The 20,355-nt window shown below is 39.8% G+C and overlaps 1 protein-coding gene across 6 annotated transcripts; it reads right to left on the bottom strand.

The window, feature by feature from the left end:
- Window positions 1-580: 580 nt before the first annotated feature.
- Window positions 581-18,689, bottom strand: LOC100699984 (dystroglycan). 6 transcript variants are annotated; one of them, XM_019349968.2, is made up of 4 exons: window positions 13,273-13,606; window positions 9,435-9,473; window positions 5,532-6,098; window positions 581-4,434 (listed from the first exon to the last, which is right to left on the bottom strand). In XM_019349968.2, exons 3-4 carry the CDS (start codon window positions 5,952-5,954, stop codon window positions 2,128-2,130), a joined length of 2,730 nt encoding a protein of 909 aa, XP_019205513.1. In that variant the 5' UTR covers window positions 5,955-6,098; window positions 9,435-9,473; window positions 13,273-13,606; the 3' UTR covers window positions 581-2,127. The 6 variants fall into 6 exon arrangements, with proteins under 6 accessions (XP_019205513.1, XP_005448835.1, XP_005448836.1 ...); XM_005448778.4 differs by lacking the exon at window positions 9,435-9,473 and adding an exon at window positions 8,483-8,549; XM_005448779.4 differs by lacking the exons at window positions 9,435-9,473; window positions 13,273-13,606 and adding an exon at window positions 18,669-18,689.
- Window positions 18,690-20,355: the final 1,666 nt, after the last annotated feature.

Below are 20,355 nucleotides of genomic sequence, written 5' to 3'. Positions count from 1 at the left end.
ATGTCACAAGGCTCAAATCATCAGACTGGTTTCTTAAACATGACAGTGAGTTCGCTGTACTCAAAAGGTCTCCAGAGCCACCAAATCGCAATCCAATAGTGTAACTTTGGAATGCAGTGGAAAGGGAAATTTAACATCAAGGATGTGCAGCTGACAAAACTGCACTAACTGTTTTATGCCATTATGTCAATAAAATAATGCTGAATACCTAGTAAAGAGGTGTAATAATAAAGTACATATAAACAGTTGATCTACTAATCGGAAGGTTGGTGCATTCTAAATATCCTTGGGCAAGATCCTAACCCCGAGTTGCTCTCTGATGCATCCATCGGAGTATGAATGTTCAATAGAAAGCACTTAAGCATGGAAAGAAAAAAAAGTGCTTGTATGAATAGGGGTGAACGAGGCATGTTGTATCATGCTCTCCGAGTACTCAGATATAGAAAGCACTATATAAGAACTAGTCTTTGGTTTCTGTCACGAGTTGTTTATCTCCCCTGTAATACACACAGACACATCATCATTGAAAACATGTTTAATGCTGCACCATGTTCTCAAATAAATGGGACTTTACACCGTCTTTGAGGCTTTACAAATAGTATTACATTTTATTAATATATTTTCATAAAACAAGTTTAAGACTGTATCAAAAACTCAGTAAAAACATTAGATTTTTAACCATTTTTTCTTATGGTGATATCAGATATGAAATGTACATAATTCACATATTATAGTGGTTTCTTTGATCCCCCATCATATTGACATAATTTTTTTTTTGTGATGGGCAGGTAAACATTTTATACCCTCACAAACTATAGTCTTTTTTTATGATTGTGATCATAAATCTAGACATACAATTAAAAAATAAAATCATTTCCCAATCTGCCCCCTCCCCCCCAACTAGGTTTACTGATAAAACACTGACATTATGGAGTGGTTTAATTTCACAGGCACACAATTATGTACATCCCCTTGTCCCCATGCCTCATCTGAACTGACAACAGGCAGTGCACTAAGCATAACAGTGCAACACCTAGAGGCAGAGCAGTGATAATACAGTACTCTTACGCCCACCCGCCCCCACACCAACAAAACCAACTGAATATAAGACAGTGGATCCAGCTCATTGGGTATGTCTATGTCTCATACTGTTCTAAAGCACAGCATTCCTATGGCCCCTTTGTTATCTTTCCAGCAACCCTACAAGGTTTGCCTCGTGACCGCAGACATCTCACAGGCAGATTCAGTGGCACAGATGAACAAAAAACAAAATAAAATCATTTGTTTTGTAACTTAATTAGGCTACAGCTACAACAGGCGTGATCAGTGTAATGTTCTTTTGTGATCTAGTACCAGAGGAATTTCAGTCATGTAAGGAGTTCAAGGATATTTTTTTTTTTTCCCTCTCCTCCTTATTCGACCACCACGTAATGCTTTCGGTTCTGCGCAAGACACATAGTGCAAGGTTTAACAAGAATTTGCATAAGTGCAACATTTGCATGTTATTGTCGAGAGGGAGGCAAAAAGCATAGAAGAGAACAGGGAAAGATTCATGTCTAAGAAACAAACTAATTTTTTGTGTAAATAAAATGTTTCATGCTTCCAGTTTGGCATTATGGATTTCATTCCCCTCTAGAAATAACAGGTGCAAAATCTTAGTAAACCTAGCTGAAAAGACAGATAAGAGTGATATAGAACTCAAAGATTAACATTGTGAGGAAGAGCCTCAAGTCTGTTGTCATGGTGACATCTGCTCAACGGCCCTGTGGGCTTCATTTTTTCCTGCTTCTTTATTATTTTCTATACAATAGAAATAGTACATCATTGAAGATAAAATTGACTCCTCTTGGCAAGAACAGACAAAAAAAGGAATATGTAAGAAGTCAAAAGCAGATCTGAAGGACAAAGAAAAATTGAAAAAACAGTTTTTCATCCGTTCACCCTGTGCCTGTAGTTGAATTGTATGATGTATTGTCTTATCCATGTTGGTGAGATATATGATTATGGTTGCCTGCTTCTCTATAAAGTCAAAGCCATTTCATTAAACATGTAAAATTACTCCTGTAGTAATTCGACAAGCATCCCTAGATTGCACCTGCTTTCCAAACTAAAAGCCCCTGGTGTGCGTTAGGGAGGCACATAGGGAGGAGGTGACCTGTACGCGGTCATGTTCTTAGGGCGGGAGCCTTTGCCCTCTATGGGCACAGTAAATGGTGGGGGAGGCTGGTAAGGTGGGGCATTAGGATCATCATCTTGATAAACTGAATATTCCTCCAACAGATCCTGGTTTAGCAGGGTGCTGTGAGGGCCAGACATGTTTGGGTATTCTGGAGGAGGAAGTGGGGGCTTTTCCTCCTGGAGGATAAGAGGAATGCTGGAGGACGGTGGGGACTTTGAATCATCCAACTCATCTGCAAATATTATTGGAACTCCCTTCTTGATGAAAGTTGCTTGCTCCTCTATGGTCATCTTCCCCTTACGCTTCTTGCGGTAACAAACCATAGCAATGATTCCAGCAATGAGCAGCAGGGCTGCTACCACTACAGCAGGAATGACAGTGTGCAGGTAAACGTCATCAGTGCTCTTAATTGTATCAGGTGAAGGCGTAGCTGTAGGAAGCTCAGGCATTGGCACCTCTCCTGGTGGGATGAATGTGTATTGTTGGCATTTATTGGTGCCACGAACTGAGATGTTAATGGGTTTGAATTCAGGCTCCATGGCTTTGATAAAGACCGGTTTAGGGGTTCCTTGGGGATCAGCAATCCTGCTGCTGAGAATTGCAATCTGGTCCTTTGGACAAGGACTCTGCTGGAGACTGTTATTGGTCCATTCCACAACAATTGAGCCCCTAGTGATGCTTCTTAAGGTCACTGTGCTGCTGTTACGATCTCCCAGGGCGTAAGCCAACTTCTTAGTCAGAAGAATCTTTTTATGTACATCATTGCTTAAAGTGCTGGGGTCACCATGAAAACGAGCAGCAAACATTACTGAAGGTTTGTTATTATTAGACCAGCGATGGACTCTAACCTCAAACGCATCCATGATACTCTTCCCCCCTTTGTCAGTGGCTAACATGAAATACTCATGATTCCCCTCATGTTGCTCCTCTGGAAGGCCATACAAAAGCTGGATAGTGCTGTTGAACTGGATCCAAGACGTTTCAGTTACTGGTTCTTTGGGTGTCTTCTTTAAAGTCAAACGCAGCTTATCAGTAGTACCATCCTCTCGGTCATAAAATGCATCAGCAGCAATCTTAACCTCGAAGTATGTTCCCACCCATGCAGTCACCTGATCAATGGGGTTGCGGATCTCTGGAACTGTATTCGAGTCCGGAGCAAGAGAGAGGGCTGTTGTGCGCCTAGGTGGTTTAGGAGTTGTGGACTTTGGTTCCCGGGGAGCTGGAGTTGAGGTTTTGGGTTTCTTAGGTCTTTTTGTGGAAGAGGGCTTGGGTTTTTTAGTGGTGCTTGGTGGTGTTGGCACTGCAGTAGCTTCCACAAAAGTAGGCCGAGTCATGGTAGGTTGAATGGGGATAGTGCTTGTAGTTCCTAGTACTCTGGTGGGTTGGGGAGGTCCAAAGACAGGTGTGTGAGCTATCTGATCCCTGACCCTCATAGTAGGCTTGACTGGAAGGGGCAAAGGGCCTCTGACAGGGGGAGCAGAATTATCAGTTGCTGGGGCGATAGAGGGTGATGTTGGAGTGGGAATAACACGTGAATATGGCTCTTGGTTAATAGTTGGAGGAAGCAGGGAGGGCACTGGAGTAGGAGTATTGTACAACTGCCGTCTGACCCGTCTGACTCCCAGGGGCTTTTTATTAACAATGTGCCAGCCAACCACTGGATAGCCCAGCCTAGCTGACATAGTCCCATCCTTTGCTGAGGACTGGACACTGCTAATGTCAGGAACGCTGCCCTGGTCAAGAGCACATCCAACTTTCCATGACAGTAGGGCGCCGTTTTCCACCACTTTCTTTGCATTTCCTGGTCCAGCCATGAAAGCAGACATGTCAAATAAGCGGTTGTTGACAACAGGGACTACCCTCATGTGTTCCAGTGGCACATGTGAGAATTTCCTCATATTGCCCAGTAAGCTGACCCTCTGTTCAGCAACCATCTTTGTCAAGTCAGCATCCAAGATGACAGTGAGGACAGTGACAGGCTCTTCAGAGCCACAGGTGAAAGGCTGCAGGCCACCGATATCAGACTGAAGTGTGAGTAGGGGTGGCTCAGTATCTGCTCGTTCTTCTGGGTATACTTCAATAGAGAAGACTGTACTGGGGAATACTTGGCTACTAGTCTTCTGACTTTGCTCCTCACCTGACACCATGATATGATATACACCTTTATCTTGCTCCAGAGCCAAACCTCTGAGAATGCAGCCCTCTCTGTCCCAGTATAGCCAGGAGGGTAAAGTCTCCCTTCCCATCTCGGTGAGCTTCAAGAGGGGAAACCGGGGAAAAAACAAAACACGTCATTACCATTTTTTTACCACAAGGATAATTTTGAGATAAAAATTGAGCACATTCATTGGCTGCTCCTTATCAGAAGTAGCTGCAAATGACTTTGAAAATATACAAGGATTCACGTAATATCAAAATTACCTGTTCCGACTAGCAGATTAAATTCTATGACACAGAACAAAGACAGACAAGTATATTTGAAGTAGTAATTAGAAGATTCATAGTCTTCTCTGAAAACCTGTGAATCAATTATATATAATCGGATATTTAATATTTCACATTGAACAAGCTGCCAGTAAAACAGGACCGTCATTCAGTTGAGTTTATCAAATCCTTCCAAACATGAACAGGAAGCCGAGTGAGCGTCTATTCATGATAAGAACTGTGAGTCATCACTCATCATTTTGAGTTATTACTGTATGACAGGATATCATTCTGCATCACCACTTGGGCCAATAATAATCGCATCTCATTCGTAAGTCTGACTTGAACAAATTGCAACAAAGTCAGCTTCAATCAGCAGTGATACAGTGATCAAATCTGAAGGGTAAATGGGATATAAGACAAATCTCCACACAGACTGAAATTCAAGGCGAAAAAGACAGAGACAAGACTCAGAACAAAAAAAAAAAAAAAAAAAAAAAAAAAAAATTATATAGGTAATGCGTTTAATTTTGTTTCCTCAACCACACTTAAGTTCAGTTATACTTTCATTAGAGGCCTAGAAAAAACAAAAATTTAAAACACTTTTCTATATAGCTTTCATTTAGTTTTGTATAAGAATTAATTTTAACCTTATAAAAAAAAAAAGTCTACATCCACACTGAAGAGGAATATGGTTGAATTTTCCAACAAATAAAAGGAACTCAGATCTGCTATGCAAACTTTATTAGTATAGACTATTTTTGTTACCATTTGTACAGCAACTTTTTTTTTTTCCCCCTTCACAGAAAAAGTTTTTTTTTGTTTTTTTTTTTAAATGTTAATTTTATAATTAATAACATGGCACATATATCACCATTAGATTCATCTCAATGATTTTGTTGTTTTTTTGTTTGTTTGTTTTTTTTACCTGCACACTGCAGCCTGCATGGGCAGGTCCTGATGGTACCTTCAACTGGAACACCTGGCCCACGGTTGCTGAGGAGTCAGGGATACTGGTGTGCACTCCCCCATTCTTTGCAGAGGAATCTGGGACAGCTGTGGGCGGCCCTTCACCAACTAAGGATGCTGCAGCGTTGAGCTCAGAGAGCACAGAGGACTGCATGGATGCCTCTAGTTCCACAGATATCATCTCCACAAGTGTCTCTTGCTGTTCTGGCACTGTGCCCTGAGTCAGGGTCACCAGAAGCCCCATTATCAGAGGGATAGTCCTGCACGAAATAAGCCTGCTCCCCCCAGCATCCCCGCAGCTCATGTCTCTCCGTTTATAGTGCATAGCAATAGGCCTTTGGGCTGCCCAACAGATGTCTATGAACAACTGAAGAGGCCACATGCACTGAAGTCAGTCTGATGATATGCTTGACAGTCAGATTCCTTAGTGATTGGCTATGCTTGAAAATGCAGCGGTTTCTCTTTGTTGTCCTCTGTGATCCATGAAGAGATCTTTGGCAGCCTGCTAGACAGCCATGACATCTGGCTATATAGAAAAGGAAAAAAGAAAGAAAAAAAAAAAAAAAAAAATGAGGGCAACAAAGTGGAGACATACATAAAAACATCAGTGTAAACACACATCTATTATTATAGGTTGCGTGGTAGTTTCTGTAGACATCTATTCATACTCTGCCTTCACAAATCTATATGGGGGGGGGGGGGTTGCACTTGTTTACCAATTAATATTAATGTCCATAATTGTTGGTGTAAATATATGTACTACACAGTGGAGGGTCCTGAAAAATTGCTCAGTGGAAAATAAAAAGGATCTGCTATGACACTTCATTTTTCTATTTATAATGCTAAATCAGCAACAGGAGGAGGAAAAAAAACAACAACAAACCCCCCCCCCCCAAAAAAACAAAAACAAAAAAAAAACAAAAAAACCCCACACACACACACACACACACACAACAACCCACACTCAACATCTCACTCCGTCACTGGTCCATAGCCCAGCTTTTAAGAAGGAATCCAGAATTAATACATAATGACATATCTCATAAAATACACTGAAACCACCACAAATGCCCATTACATTACACATCTGCCAATCCCAAAAATTCACTTTCTACCAAAACACTATTTGTCTTATTTTATTGATATGAAGATTACAGCTATGAAACTCTAAATCTGCAGGTTATGGTGTAAAATGGCAACAATTAAATAGTTTTTTGATATATTAAATGTCTGCCATCTTAATTTACAGCTCACCATGGAGTCAAGTACCGAGTGTCTTAGGGCTGTTCGATATAACGATATATATCGGATGACGATAGAAAAACGTCTATCGTTTCATTTTACGCTATCGTTTGTCTCATGGTGTCGCAAAATAAACTGTTTACGGCAATATTTTTTCATTATTTTGATATATTAATTTCCTAAAGTTCTCTCTTTCTCTTATATTTAATATAACCACACTACAGACGGACAAGCGCTTGTTTTTAATACGTTGTCGTTAGCAACAACGATGGTAAAACCACCTCGTGTCCGCTTGTTTATTTTCCACCTAAACCTTTCACAATAAAGCTCAAGATCCTGTTGAGACTTTTCAAAATAAACTGAATCACGTGAAAGATGCAGAGTATTTACGGCTGAGAAGCAAAAAAGAGCTGCCAGGTGCTTAAAAAAAAAAAAAAAAAAAAAAAAAAAAAAACAACAAACGTTAGCCTCAAATGTTAGAACAGGCTTTTCCCCGCAGCACGCTGTGTAATAAATACTCACAAAGAAAACGGCGGCCGTAACAACTTATGTCTAAAAATGTATCGTTTCATGCATCAGTTAAAACACTCTACTCCAGGTACGCGACGCCCAGCTGGAAACACTTCACGCAAGTCGAGCTGCCCGAGATTCACAGAATTTACAGAAAATGTTACATTTTTGTGGTTTTATATCGTTATCGGACGATAGATGTCTTAATATCGGGATATGAGATTTTGGTCATATCGCACAGCCCTAGAGTGTCTTATGCATGGCCTAGTGAATGAAAAGGATTTGAAACCGTATTAAGCTTTCTCACTGCAATCTAGAGCCACAACATTATTCAGGGAAGTTCCCAAATGCATTCTTCTTTTTTTTTTTTTTAAAGTTCAATAACAATGTAAAATAATGTTAATACATTTTAAATACATTATTAGAAAAAAAAAAGTTGATCACCTAATGATCTTTACTTCTATGCCTCACCATTTTGAGTTATAGTGACTCTCATGAGATGAAGGAGTGTCAAAGGTTGTTTGTCTTTGTTGTAAATTTTAATTAGATGCCCTGGGGTTGGAATTAGAGTCTCCATTGTGCTGACCTAGCCAACCCCAATCCTGTAACACTCAAATGGGCACAGGAGGGTCAGTCGTTTGCCCAGAATCCTAATGCTTAACTCGCACAATGTATGACGTCAACAGACACACTCCAATATATTGTCAAATAGTGGCTACACTTGTCCCTCACTAGAATCCCTTTATGTACAATCTAAGCCATAAAAAAAAAGACAAACAAACAAACAAAAACAAAACAAAACAAAACAAAACAAAAAAAAAAAAACACACAAACCACACAGCAGTTAATACATAAAATCACTCATTGATCAATGCTTTATGCTGTCTGGAAAAAAAACTAACAAAAAAACAATATTACTGGGATGATTCATACAAGAAAGAGCATAAAAACTAAAAAGGGCAGCTGTGCAATGAAAGGAAATGAATGAAAGGAAACTCACAGGAAGCAACACATCACACAACATATACACAAGTATTTACTTTACATAGGTGGGAGCACAGGCTGTGCATTATTGTTTTGCAATAAGCCATTAAATTTAATGAACATAATGAAAAGTAATCATTACTGAAATCATCCATGCATGAAACTATGGTGTACCTGTAAACTGAAATGCAGCAGCAATAACTCTAATGTTCAGATTTGATTGCGTCTCTTACTCGCTCTCCTTTTAAAAAAAAAAAGAAGAAAAAAAAAGGAAAGAGACATTATGGTTGCACAGTGGTAAGCACTGTTGCCTCACAGCATAATGGTCCTGAGTTCAATTCCACCATCAAGCCGGCGTCTTTCTGTGTGGACTTTGCATGTTCTCCCCGTGTTTGCGTGACTTCTCTCCGGCTACTCCGGCTTCCTCCCACAGTTCAAAGGCATGCAGTTAGTGGGGTTAGTTTAATCGATAACTCTAAATTGCCCATAGGTGTGAATGAGTGTGAATGGTTGTCTGTGGCTGTATGTTAGACAGACTGGCGACCTGCCCAAGTGTACCCTGCCTCTCACCCTAAGAAAGCTAGGATAGGCTCACCCCCCACCCTGAAAAGGATAAGTGGAAGAGAATGGATGGATGGATAGTTCCTAAGAATAACTGTTACTTGCTACTACATCACTGACACTCAAACACCTGGTTGATCGATTATATGCAAATAAGACAACCTATAAAATTTGTACCCATTCTGAGTTCCTACTGTTATCCCCCCCCCCAAAACTCCTTACACCCATTTATTAAGCCTTATTTGCAATTTGTGTATTCTAACTCAGCTGATTAAACAGCTGAATGGATGTATTTTCTCTACTGGAAGGTTTTCAATAGAAAGCAATGTTGCAGGTGGGAGTGATCAGAATCTCAGAGGGAACTGAAACAGCAAATCCTGCACATTATTTGCAGACCTCTATCAATTTGCTCATATTGCTGCTTAAAATTTAAAAAAAAAAAAAAAAAAAAAGGAGAAAATTGGAACATCCCTAAGCCATGTTCCAATTGTTCCAAAGGTTAAGGTGTTCATAACCTTTATAATATCTCCCTGCAACTAAGAAGGCATTTGGATGGGATACTTACTTGACTGAAGACAGTGTTGCCTTTGTGATCCAAATTATTCTAAAAACATTAAATGTTTAATTTTAGTGATTTGCTTTAGTAACTAAAACATGTTCTTCAGAAAAGCCAATTAAGAAAATAACAGTTTACATTACTGTAAAATTTGTAGCTCGAAATATTGTCATTACTTTTGTGGCAAATTAATACCCTTTTCCTGTTAACCCGTCAAAATGTTACAACCAACAACTACTGTTCCACATTTTAAATATAGGTCGTTCAAGTTCTTTTTACAACAAGTGCACATTATAGTTTTCAAGTCAACCAATGCACCAATTAGACTAAGAGAGGACAACCCTCAATTTATACAGATATATAGATATAGATACATTACATATAAGACTATTTTTGTTTGCTTGTTTTGAGCCAATACCATGTGACAACTAATCAGGACACTAAACAGCCACACATGAACAACTCTAAGTACACATAGTACGATTACCAGAAAGCTTTGCGTTTATATATGGAACAAAAAGAACAAAAACCCCAGACCTAAATGTAATAAATTTACTGACATGTAAATTTGGTCACATTTGAGGTTGCTGAACTTGCATGTCTAGACTGTTACAAGCATCACTACCCTGTCTCCCAATTGCGGTTGGATGAATGTCTAAGACCATTAGCATGATAAGATAACACAGTATTTAGAGTGAGAGAGTTTGGGTTACCCCATTTCACTCTAATCAAAAGGAAACTTTAAAACAACCTTCCCTGTGCTATAAAGTCCAACAAGAACAGTGAGATTACATCCAACACTGTCTGGCACAACTTTATTTCTTCTTTCGCTTATTCAATTCAGGGTTGCTGAGACTATCCCAGATTTTACTGTAAAAATCACAGATCAAAATCCACTGCAGGTATGTTGTATGGTGTGTCTCACTCTGATTTGGACTGTTATGACTACAATGCGAAATGGGCAAATGATAATATACAAGAAAAATTCACATCCTGTATCCCCCACCATCTTGCTGAAGAGACATCAGAGGAGGAGCATTTTATACACAAAATATATTTACACAAAGGCCCTTTAAAACACTAGTTTTAAAAAAAAAAAAAAAAAAAAAAATAATTATGAACACAATGGATTTGTTCTTCAAATATGAAGTTTGCCGCCTACTCCGAAAAAGAGTACTGAGTCACACCACACCTAACACATAAACCAGGTTGAAGCATGTTGCTTATCTGGGATTTTTATCTGAGTCAGTTCAGTGGGATTTCAATCCCATCCCTCTCCCCAGCTCTCTTCTGACTCCAAACCCAGGCAGTCTCTTTAACACACATACATCTTGAATTGACTGCAACATGCAGGCTGAGTGTAAAGACAAAAGGTGCTGCTTGAGCTGTGTATCCATCTGTGTCCAAAATGTAAAACACAAACATTACCATGAAAACGGGTTACACCCATAAGCCTTATTTAGACTGAGCACCACACCTCACCTCAGGCTGCTGCCACACACAAATGGGGGGAGGAAAAAGGCAACATCTGAGCATCAAAGTAAGCTCTCCACAGCGTGACCTAGATTTTAATCACGTTCAGTATGTAGGAAGTTTTAAATAAAAGTCAAACGACATCTCATTAAGAAACATTAAACGTTTCAAATCAATGTGCATTTGTAGTGTTCCAACATGCTGTTCAAATGAACAACTAAACAGCTTTAAAATTCAAACGTGTGCATAACAGGGTGCGTTTAAGATGAATAATCCTCAAGACTAATTAGGATGTGTCATTTCAGGAAAAGCCCAGCAATCTAAACATTGTTTTATAAAGAGATTACTCATGAAGTCTGGGTCTCTGGTGTTCAAATCATTAAATATATCAAAAATAAACTAAAGTGTTCTTCATCAAAGCACTCATTCAAAAAGAAAATAAAACTATTCTGGCTTAATTACTTTTCTCATTGCACATAAAAGAGTATAATTATGCACCATTGTTACGGTCATATTTTCTTTGTAGCAGCACTGGGGCCGAGTGACATAGCACTCCTTAAAATATTTAAAGGATACTTTCAAAACCCCAGCATTAACCCAAACCTCATTAAACTGTTCTGTTTTATACACATAGTGGAGCCAAATACATATGCTACAACAAATCACGTTCCTATGCCAACTGTATAAATGCTTGAAAACATCAAAACCTCCCCATTTCTATGATAAAGCCTTTTTCATCTATGGTAAACAAAGCAATGACACAGACTTGAGCGTGGGTGATTTCTGCCCATTTCACATTGAGGCCCACACTAGTGGGGCGACAACACCGTTTAACAGCCGTGGTATCCATGCAGTCTGCAGTTCAACAGTAGTTAAAACTTGAAAACCATCAAAAATAATTAGGGCTCCGATGCACAGTGGCACTCAGGGCCAATTGAATTGACGTACCACATCCAGCAGCCTCTAGATAGTGCATGAGCTGAATAACAAACATATCCACAAGACAAGCTTGCTTTGCAGTTGGATGTTTCCCTTGTGTTGCCCTCCACTCTGTTCAACAAAGTAATGAAATAATGTGGCAAGAAAACAAAATCGGCCTTGACTGAGTCAAAGTGTAACCTGCCGTGGTGACCTGCGAGCAACTCGTTTAACGCTACAGGAAAAACTACTGTATGCTGTCAAACCCCAGTGCAGGAAGTCAAATCACACTTTTTTTTCTCTTTTCTTTTCTTTTTTTTTTTTTTTTAAATGAATTCACAGCTCTGTAATGCACAAAGACGCAGTGAAGTTTCAGGAGAAAAACAGCAACTAGCCAAATATATTTTAATCTGGAAATTGGTCCTTGTTCAGATCTAGGTTACTGATTAATTTTCCTTCACTCGTGAGAATTCATTTATGGCCGAGACTACTGATGTTTGTGAGGTTACAACCCGCAAAGCAAGGTTAAAGCGAAGCTAACGAGCTGGTATAACGTCAAAATTCGACATTCACCCAGCTTTAATAGAAAGAAAACGAAGAGGGGAAAAAAACACTCAGGCTAAAAGGAAATTAGCGATGTAACAGATGCATATACTGCGGTCGTTTATTTTTTTATTTGTGTGTGTTTAGTTAAAACACCTAATTTACATGTTTATCAAATGTTTAAAGGGTTGTTAGTAATTTTGGGTAGCCAGTTACTGCCCTGGAGCTAGTGTCAGCTAAGTAACTAAACGTTGGCTACCGGGCCCCGTTTCATTTGCCCCGTTTCCGTCGGGCTCGGTAGACGAGGCCTTTGTAAATGACAACGCCGCCTACGACGTTCAACCTTGATAAACCATTTGGCAACCCGCAGTAAATAAACTCCACCTTAACTGCAATACAAGCCTCTAAAACTGCAGTAAACGTATAATCGAGGAGCCGCGATGTGTGCCATCCTGAGCCCGTCCATCGCTAGCTCAGGGATGCACCTGTTCTATTCTAGGCGGAACAGAGCAGCGAGCTGCTGCTGGGGCATTCACCACATTCACCACAGATGCCCGACTCTCGCTCTCGGAAAATAAATAAATAAATAAACGCCGCTAATCTCAAACTCATACACGACAAAAACTAGGCTGCATGGCAGTACGCTCCATAAGCCACTGTCCGAATACATCAACTCACAAACACTAAAATCGAAGAACCGGATCGAGGTTTGGTAGCCACCGAGGGGGCTAACTAACAAGCTAACAGCAGTAGAGTATGGTGATGACAAATATTGCCCTTTACCTGCCTCGTCGGCCGAGTGGAGTTCGTGCCAGTTCTACAAAATGCGCCAATTTAAGTAAAGACGTGGAGCTAGACGTTTTTCTTAGTGCCACTCGTGAAAAAGCAACGGAACCCCAAAATTCAAACTGACCTTGTTAGCGAGCTAACGTTAGCTAACTCGCGCCGTAATGTCTCCTCTTCTACCCGGAGAGCGCAGCGAAGACTTCTCAAATGCCATTAAACAGGCGCTTCCCTTTGAGCGCCACGGGAGGAAAAAATAAAAAGTCTAGTATCGTGTGAATAGGGTACCTGGGCACAGTCAAGGTAACATATGTCTCCCCTCTGGGTTGGTAAGTCTACAGACACTTCACAGCTCTGTGTTGTAATTATGTCGGTTACTACCCCTCCCCGGCTGCCTCGCTCTATCCTTCTCTCACACAGGTCTACAGGTTGAGGCCGATCGTGTGTACCAGCGTGACTCCACCTCCCTTTTATTTGGAGACGTGCAGGTGAACGCAGAATAAAGTGATGCAGGACAATATGCAGCAAAACACAAGTTCCCCAGTAACCTAACCTCACAGTGTTGCGTTCGATGCAAACTTCAGTGAGGGCAAGTATTTCCCTGCAGAGCTTTGTTTTATTTTTATGACAATGTGCCTCTCTGATGATGATTAAAAAGGCAAGTGCAGGTATTCCCACTTGTACTTTTGTTCTGCCGTGGATGTACCTTTTTAACTAACACTCTTGAAGTGATATGTTTGACTTTCTTTCTGCGCTTTATAGCAAATTTTATGGGGTCATTGCAGCGAGTTCGCAAAATATCTAAGCTGTTGCGGCAACAGGTTAGATTGTGCTTGTTTTTCACTGGAAACTGGTCAGATATTTTAAGGCTCACTCGTGGTCTGAAGGTTATATTTGTTCAGTGACGGGGTTTCAAACGATTAACAGCTGAACTGATTTTCTGCTTGTGCTGGTAGAAATGCAGTCCGTGTTTGCACATTCTTATCGTCAAAACAAACTAAAAGCTGGATGTGGGATTTTTGAGTGCGTGCACGGTTTCCACCAATGTGCATTTGCAAGAGTGCATTTTTTGTTCTCAGACTCCTGATTGAGGGCAGCTGTGATATTAGTCACAAGGTGCACGCATGTGGTTGTTTATGAGTCCAAGGTTTAAAGGAATTAGGTGTTTCTAGGTTAACATTTCACCGCTAAAGCATCCTTAGTAAGTTTCTGACACATTCTGTAACGTGTGACGTTTTCAAATGTCAAATATATAAAATCCTATACCTGTTAGAGCTGTGAGGAAAAAGGTCAGTATTGGTTTGTGGATTTGTTTAGCAACGGTTTGAGCTGCTGCCTGATCTCTTGCATTGCAAAAAATTCCTTAAAATCCCCTTTCTTCACCTTGACAACTTCTTACCTTTCCACTTAAAGGTGGAACACAAAGATGGTGGCAATCCTTTGTGAAGATCTTTGAGCCTGTACGAATGACTGGTTGCATTAAGCCTGCATTATTATGGTTTTAAATAGGGCATGAGCTCTTCCGGGAAAAATACTTAAAAGACGAAAGGAAAGTTTAAAGAAAAGGGAACATTTTCCAGACTGACAGTCGGTGTTGAAAAAGAGGCAAGCGGCACAGTAAAAATCTTCAAATGAAACAACAATTATAGATGTCATTATACTGCCAAATAAAGCTGCCAAATAAAACTGCCAAATAAAATGGTAAAAATGGGCATTCTTACTCACTTTGCCAACAAATGATTAGATGTCTTTTACCCCGCAGGAAAATATTTGCCTGAAATATGTGGTTCCATTTACATGATGTCATCATCATAAATAATCATAAACAATAAATTGCACAAATATCTTGGAGCAAAAATTTGAGTCAGTGTTTATGGGAACAAAGAAAGGACCCTCATATACTAATAAAACCCTTGGCAGCCATGAGGAGGATTTTAAGATGGAGAAACAGTAGCTGTCTGTAATAGTTCACAGACATGTCAGTCATCTGAATCGCTTTGACTCTTTGTTCACCCCTGAAAGGCAACATGTATATACAGCTGCAAGAACATGTTTTTTTTTTTAACATTTAGCATTAACATGATTTATTAGATATATTCACAAATACAGGCAAAAAACAAAATGCGATGAAACACTTTTCACATCTTTAGTAAACCTGCTACCAGCTGTGCAGGCTGCAGAAAAAAAATGCACTCTTCAGTTAAGTAACTTATAGAATCTCCTTTACCAGCAAAAACCTCAATCACATGTTTACTGATTCCTCCTTTACCTCATCAGATGAGACTTTTGGATCATTGCTCAATATAGACGTATTTCAGTTGCTCAATTTTTTTTTTTTCCTTTTGGCACTGCATCACCAGTGGGTTGAATTTCCTGTTTTTTCCAACCACTTGTGTTTCACTTTTCTTTCTGTGGTCTGGGATATTACAGTGTCACTTCTCCTGAGCTTTATGTCATGGACTGCTTGCCACATGATTCTATGTTAAAAAAATTTTAACAAGTTTTGAATACATACATTTTTTTCACTGATCTCATGGCATTTCGGCATTTCCTGAGGAAGCAAAGCAGCACCCAACTACGACGCTTCCTCGTCTGTGCTTCACCTTTGAGATTTATGTAGTCCTTTCCACCTGAGCTGTTTTGTTTTTACCACTGGGTTCTCTTTTTACCTCTTTAATGCAATCTTTGCAAGGTGCCAACTCCTAGGTAAATTTTCTCAGTTTGTGGACAGATTTATTATTATAACATTTTATATATAGACCTTTCATAACCGCTTCCAGCTTCATGGATCTCTACAGTGCTAAGTCTTAGGTTGCGGTGACTGAGACTTGCTCTGCACTAACCAATCTTTCTTGAGAATAGCATACTTTGTCAGAAGAATATGCTAACTGAATGCCTAACTCTGAGTAGCCTTTGGAAAAGTTGTTGAAGCTCAGATGACATTTTATGAGTAATCGATACAATAAAACATTACCATACTATATAAAGTGCTCTGACGTGGCCGTTGTATATTAGCAGAATAGATAACACTGCAAGAAACTGAACTGAATTGAAACGAATTTAAAATGCGATGGATTTAATTAAAGGCTTTCTCTTGCAGCTGCCTAGCTGCACATCTAATTGAGAGTACATGTAGCATATTGAGTATTTTAAAACAATATTTTATCTAATGCACATTGTAATGAATGTGCATCTGTGCTTTAATTCCTTCGGAGTTAGCACTGAAATATGTGCGTAAAGAATTCATCATCATGCAGCAAATTTGTGGGACAATTTGCTTAAATCACAAATTACAATTCACACATCACACCACATAATACAGTCATTGTAATGAGAATCTATTTTTTATAGGCATGTTACACCTAATTGTCTCAAAATTGAATTAATACGCCATCTGCACAGACAATAATTAATAAATTATATCAATGTCAGGTGAGAGGAATGCAAGCGTTTACTAATAGTTGCTGTTCTCTCATCTTATTGTTTACACTCAAGACAGAAGAGGGATTTTCACTGCAAATGCATCGCCCGGCTCTCATTTTGTCTCGACTCACATACACAACAATACTTGCAAGTCTACTAGACCATGATAGGCCCACCGCAGAGGGGCTTTCATGTGATTGCACATATCAGTCTGACTCTTGATGTGTGAGCACAGAGAAAGAGAGAGGATTAAGAATCAGCTGACTCCCCACATTTTCTTCCAAGTGACTTATTAGAAGGGTTATTCTGAGCGGTCTGCTGGACCGCTGAGGGGGTTGGCTGAGTAGTGAGACCCTCAATGAAGCCAATTTCTCTCACAATGGTAGATTACTTTAGACAACCTTCTCGGCTTTACTCAATAACAAACGGAAGGAGCCTTTTGTACTTTTTCTCTGTTGTGCTCACAGATCTCTCTCGTTCACCCACAATTTTTTCTCACACCTCATAATTTAGTGTATCTGCAAAAGTGTTTTGGATTCACATGATGAGGCACAGGGCTACAGTAATTTGCTGGGTCATTTCATCAGGGTCAGCAGTGAAACACTTTAAAAAATGTTCTGGGAACATGTCATTTACCTGTAACAAGCTTTTGTTTCTGGTCCACTGTGGACACTTGTTTACTCTGTCACTTGTCATGTGAATCCGGCAATAAAACAGGAAGAAAGACGATTTCCTTCCACTGCGGCATCTAGACCAAACTACCATTTCCTTTTGCATCCACGTGCCCCTGGCTATCTGTTCTTGCTGCTCAGCACAAATAAGGTACCATTATCACTTGTGCATGTTTACCCTAAAACACGCTGTTAACAAGCCAACATACTGTGAAAAGCTCCTATTGATGTAAAAGAAAAACTAATTATTTGCCAAATACTTTGTCTTGTTGAAAAGTAATTTGGGACTAGTGATTTCAGCTTGTCATATTTACATGCATCTCAGAGCAAATTAATCCCTTTTTGGTCTTGCTGCAGTGAGTTAGCTGATAATTTGCAAATTAGATGCATAATTAATCCACAATCAGACACCCTAAAGGCAATTAGAGGCGATGGGACGCTTCTGTACTTCGACCAGTGGCAGGTCAGGCTACTCCATTACAGGGTAAACACAAAGCTCTTAAGGAGACTTCATGCTAAATGGAAGTGTGAGGAAAAACCCCTAATGACCATTGTGACTGGGGCAATATTTTTGTTATCAGAGACACACACGCCTAATGACTTTGAAACACATCAAGAAGACATCAGCAAATACAGAAATCATCAAAGGGAATGGCCACAGGATGACCCCAATGAAAAGCAGTAATCAAATCCCAACCTGGCGACTGAACAGGCCCTCAATGGCCCCTTAATGTGTTGTGTAACTTTAGCAGTTACCTGAAATACCCTAAACACAATCCAACACTGCACGATTACACAGCCATAAACAAGAGTCCAAATGAACCTGAACTTAATTATGATAGTAGCCTTCCACAAGTTCTCATCAATACCTTATTTTCCATTATAAAGAAGTCTTTGACCGAGCGATGACCTTAGAAATGTCTTAGTTTAGCTTTTTTTTCTTTTTTTATGGTAGCATTATTTTTTCCGTGGAATTGTTTGCCAAGGCATTGGCTGTGTGGTTTGCAGATCTCTTTTGGACTAGATTAAAAAAATCACAGCAGCTTCTTGAAAATTCCCATAAAATTTATTGATTGACAAAAAAGCAGAAATTCGTCACTCTGCTTGGTAACATTTGGATGAATCACATTGATTTTAGTTAGAAAAAAATTCCTTGTTTTTTGGATAAATTCTCCCCAAACTAATGACTTTCTTCAGCCTCAACAGTAACAGTGTTTTGTAGCAAATAGCAAATGTTCACATGTAAATATCCAGTGTGTATAACTAAAGTGGTGAGGATGGTAAAAGCTTGTACAGTATTTCATATAATCAGTCTGTATTGCTCATAGCACAACTGTGCCAAGCAGTTTCACAGAGCTGTCAGCGTGGCTATAGACCCTTAGTCTTGTTATTTCATGTAGACCTTCCAGGTAACCTTAGATGTCAAACCTACCTGCAGAGTATGACTTATATATCTGGAAGAGTCCAATCCCTGTGAGAGTGACAAGCCTGTTCAGTGTAACCTGACTCCGTGTCCTCTGCTGTTACCTCTCTGGTCTAGATAATCATCACCTTCCTGTGTTTTCTGTCCTAGGCAGGATTAGAGATTTATTAACTAGCAAGAATGTGTAAGGTCTTAGGAATGTGCTCCAGTCTTGTCCATTGGACCTGACGGTGACTGGCATTCACGCCTAACGTGGCAGGCAGCTCAGTCTCAGTAAGTCTATGCGGGCTGCCAAGTGTGTGGCGCACCACTCCTGCTTAATATCTGTCTGAGGCCCTGGGCATAGGGAGGATGAAAATGGGGAGAAAGCGAAAAGACCCAACTCTGGGTCCCAGGTGTGCACTTAACACTACCTATCAATTCCGGCCTGGGGTGAGGCAGACTGCAAGCCAGATCAAATCATGAGTCAGAGTTGGGGGATGCATTTCAGCCTGCCTTATTGCCTGGTCAGTCACATGGTAACGGTTCAGACTGAGATGGAATGAGTCAACCGCCACAAGAATCCATCCAGGTGATACGGTATGTACAACAGTGTGAACTGAATATAGACTCAGTCATGAAGCATTACTCTAAATCTTACACTGAATGTATGCATACAGTTGTTGCACCTCGGAGCAAGTGACACATTTTGATGTTATTTAAAGTGAAAAGAAGTCAAAACAAGCCCTGCAGCTGCAGCGAACGCTCATTAAAAGCACTTTTTCTTCAAACATCTTTGAATTTTTACTTCTTGTTTCATAAACTTAAACAAAAATGAACGCTAATACAGACATTTGGAGAAGTTTTCGTATTCTAAGTCAGAACTTAGTAAGTCCCCCTTAGCAAATATCACAGCTTCACAGTCTTTCTGTTCTGGCTTTATTTAATTTTCACCTACTCTTCTATGCACAGCGCTTCAGCAGATATATTAAGGCTGTCTCACTGGATGTTTAAGATCCACCCACAGCTTTTCAGTGATTTTCAAGTCAGGTGACTATTCCAAAAGCTTCGGATTTTGTTTCTCCAGTTAATTACCTTGTGGGAAAAGCTAGCCTTTTTCTCAGTAGCAAATTCTTCACTGACTGCATGATATTTGAACACATCTGCTGATTTTTAAATGAATCTATTTTTTTCTCTCTCCGTGTGCAATTCTTTCCTGTGTCACTAGCTGTAAAATAAATAAAAAGCCAAATATTACCATCACGTTATGATTTAAACGCAGTAGTAGTGGTGGTGGCTGGTAGCTTGACATGTCTATAGCATTTCCTAAATCACTCCATCCTCCACCGCTCTTATAATGTAGGTGTATTGCAGTGTTTCTGAAGCAGAGGTTTAGTTTTCTCTTTCCAGCAGACATTTGGTTCCATTTAGTTTTTTGATCTTGTCCTAAGATGGCATGTTAAAAAGTGGATATTACACCCTAAAAGAGAGCCTTGATGTCCTTTTGATAGCATCCCCCTACACCGGGGCTTTCATTTTTAGAACTTCACGAGTTATTCAGAGGACCCCATGGATTTTACTTTTCTTTTTTTTGGTCTTGAACCATCACCGGCTCAGATTCTGCTCCCGGTTTTTAATGAGTCAATTAAAAGCCCAACAAGTTAATAGTGAAGGGTGCATTTGCACCTGCCCCAGTTATAGTTTTATTATCTTTAAT

This window comes from Oreochromis niloticus, linkage group LG20 (assembly GCF_001858045.2).
Source record: "Oreochromis niloticus isolate F11D_XX linkage group LG20, O_niloticus_UMD_NMBU, whole genome shotgun sequence".
Classification (NCBI taxonomy): Eukaryota; Metazoa; Chordata; class Actinopteri; order Cichliformes; family Cichlidae; genus Oreochromis; species Oreochromis niloticus.
Note: the sequence above shows the minus strand (reverse complement) of the source record. Positions and strands in the feature narration are given on the sequence as shown.

Bases quoted from the DNA above. Each gene is read 5' to 3' on its own strand.
- LOC100699984 (XM_005448779.4), bottom strand. From the start codon at position 5,954: ATGTGGCCTCTTCAGTTGTTCATAGACATCTGTTGGGCAGCCCAAAGG. The intron at 4,435-5,531 runs GTAAAAAAAACA...CCCCTCTTGAAG, and splicing joins ATGCAGGCTGCAGTGTGCAG to CTCACCGAGATGGGAAGGGA.